The 2,752-nt window shown below is 46.5% G+C and overlaps 1 protein-coding gene across 2 annotated transcripts; it reads right to left on the bottom strand.

The window, feature by feature from the left end:
• Positions 1–832: 832 nt before the first annotated feature.
• LOC136551239 (F-box/kelch-repeat protein At3g23880-like) lies at positions 833–2,410 on the bottom strand. Of its 2 annotated transcripts, none has more exons than XM_066542816.1 (2): positions 2,244–2,410; positions 833–2,169 (listed from the first exon to the last, which is right to left on the bottom strand). In XM_066542816.1, the coding sequence occupies exon 2, from the start codon at positions 2,143–2,145 to the stop codon at positions 973–975; it is 1,173 nt and encodes a 390-aa protein (XP_066398913.1). In that variant the 5' UTR covers positions 2,146–2,169; positions 2,244–2,410; the 3' UTR covers positions 833–972. The 2 variants fall into 2 exon arrangements, with proteins under 2 accessions (XP_066398913.1, XP_066398912.1); XM_066542815.1 differs by having other exon boundaries at positions 833–2,166.
• Between the last annotated feature and the right edge of the window lie 342 nt (positions 2,411–2,752).

Raw genomic sequence — 2,752 nt, 5'->3', positions numbered from 1 at the left:
ATTGAAAAACAAGGCAGTGAAGATCAAAATATACATATAAGGGTTCCTACACACTTCTTCCCTCTCAGAAACATAGACAGGGACAATATGACGCTCATCGATCATATAATTATCAATTATCATAGTGCATAAGGTTTTGGGCATAGTTGAAGTCAAAATCTAGCAATTAAGTTCATAGTCTTCAAATGCATATGCTTCACCCTGAAAATGATTTTTTTGGGAGTAGCATTATGCAATATGATAATGAAATCCTTCAAAATGAGAGAAAGTGCACAGTACCTGACCAGCTTCAAATTTCCTTGCATAAACAACAGGAGTTGTAAATATAGAAGCATGGTAGTTAGGAGGTAGCCTAACTTTTGATGCTTAAAAATACAGGAAACTATTTTAGCATACCTTCATCAATATTTCTAACTTTACCCAACTACTGACTGATAGACAAACTGACTACCTAAAGAATAGCTGAAAGAAGTGACAGACTGACTTGGTCCTAACTAGGCTAACTACTGACTGATAGACTAAACACACAATATTACACTAACAATATGGATTGACATTGTGCTCAATAACAATATATGCAAAGTAGATGCTCTATGCCCCTTCGATGGGTAGTAAGCATTATTGCCTCCAGACATAATCAGGGATTATGTTACTTGCATCAACATTGTCTTACCACAAGGCCAAAAAGGGACAAGTCTAGTATCATACCATTATTTTCCAACAAAGGTGCAGCAGAAACATGAACTGTGGCACCAAGAAAAAGCCATATGTTCAAATATTTATGGACAAGCATGCCTCATTTTATAATAACAAAAGATGCTGGCGAAATGGGGGCATTGAATACTAGCATGGATTTACAATAAACCGATCCATAATCTTCAATATCTATACAAAGTTCAGTTCCAGAAACTAGGAGAATGATTCCTATGAAGTACATTAGACATGATCTAATTTGAGTCTCAACCTACAAAGTCAACCTCTACTCAAGAGATTTCCTGTGTACACACTGACTGAATCAAGACGTCCCATATACACTCTTGCAAAATTATCTGTTCCTGGGTCTTGAATGAACAGCTGCCCTCTTGTTGCTACATAAACGACCAACCTCCCATCATCCAGCAGCAACAATGGTTTGAAGGATTCATCTACCAGTACCGGTCGTGAGATTGCCGGCCCAGTCAGGATGTGGTACTCCTTCACCCAGTGCCCACTCCCAGAGTCCACTAGAAACCAAAGGTCCAGGGTAAAAGGCTGGTGACGGCGATCTGCAATAACTAGAGAGCCTTTTAGCTCAGCCAAAGTAAGGTGATGCCTCATGTAACTTGACGCAGATCCAACCCTGCTACTTATGGGGCCTCGGAGATCTCTCCTCCACTCCTCTCTCCCAAGGTCGAACGAAACAATATAGTCCGGACGAATCCCATAACGAGCACCATCATATGTTCTGCTCGTCAAGAAATACACCACCCCATCAACTACAACGCCACTGCACTCATCAACAAAGAGGCCAGGGCTCTGCTGTCCTCTCCACCGTGCATGTGCGGCACCGCCATTGATGGTAAACACCTCAAAGAGCTGGTGACCACCTTTGGCAAAGCCAAGCCTGTTGAACATCCTAAGCACCTTGTAGTCTCCCGTGGAGGAGACCCACCCAAGAGCAAAGAAGGTGTAAGGGTCACGCAAGTTGACCCGATTCACATGCTCCACCGCCGGGCCCTCAGGCAGGGCCTGGACAGCTCCGGTAGCCGGATTGAGCACATGGCATCTGTTCCAGTCAGTAGTCAGACAGGCAAGGTCCAGGCGCGTGCATTGCAGCCGGTGGTAAGGGCCACCAGCTGCGCCGGCGATCCGCTTCACCACGTTACCTGACAGATCTACTATGTAGATGCTGTGCGTCTTGTCGTCCCGGAATTGGGCGAGGAAGAGGGGGCCCGGATGGCGCGCCGCGTGCGCCGTGATGAAGACTGGATCGGAGGTGAGGGAGCGCCATGAGCGACAGACGGCGCGGAGACGGCAGAGTTCCCTGGCCGGGAAGCGCAGCAGGACGTTAAACAGCACGTCCGTGGGGAGCCTGTCGGAGCTGGCGGCCTCTCGCGCACGCCTGCCCCGGGTGATGGGCGGGGAGTACGGCCTCGGCGACGCCATCCCCGAGGCACATCTGCAGATCTGCTAAACAAGCATCCGGCTCCATGAGTAAGGAATCAAGATCGACGCTAGCGCGGTGAGCAAGGCGAGAAGCTTACTCAGATCAGTCGATTGCAGCAGCGGGTGTACCGGCGGAGAGATGCAAGGCGGCGTAGGGCGCAGGGCGGCGGGCGGCGGGCGGCGGGCGGCGGTCGGCGGTCAGCGGAGGGGAACGGGATTCAGCTGGTGGAGAAATGCTGGCAGGGTGAAAAGATTTTTTTCTTTCCTCTCCTAAATATTTCTTTAATAAAGGATATCTATCTATATATTCGTATATTGGTCTTTTTCAAATTATAAATTGTTTTGTCTTTACAGGTATATAGTTTTTCTATATCTAGACAAAAAAAATTTGACGCCAAAACGATTAATAATTTAGAATGGTGGAATATCTCTTCTAAACTAATTTCCACTACATATTCTATCTTTAACATACAGAATAGGTGTAGTATCTGCATCAGCTAGCAATGTCATCCTATATCATATATCCTATCACTAAATAGGAGAACCCATTAACATATTTTCTTGGCTTCTCACGAGGCCACGTCAACATCAACCCACAGCATGCCTT

Source organism: Miscanthus floridulus, chromosome 4 (genome assembly GCF_019320115.1).
Source record: "Miscanthus floridulus cultivar M001 chromosome 4, ASM1932011v1, whole genome shotgun sequence".
Taxonomy (NCBI): domain Eukaryota; kingdom Viridiplantae; phylum Streptophyta; class Magnoliopsida; order Poales; family Poaceae; genus Miscanthus; species Miscanthus floridulus.
The sequence above is the reverse complement of the archived record's forward strand: the minus strand, read 5'-3'. Positions and strand labels throughout refer to the sequence as shown.

Coding starts and splice junctions, on each gene's coding strand:
- LOC136551239 (XM_066542816.1), bottom strand. CDS start 2,145: ATGGCGTCGCCGAGGCCGTACTCCCCGCCCATCACCCGGGGCAGGCGT.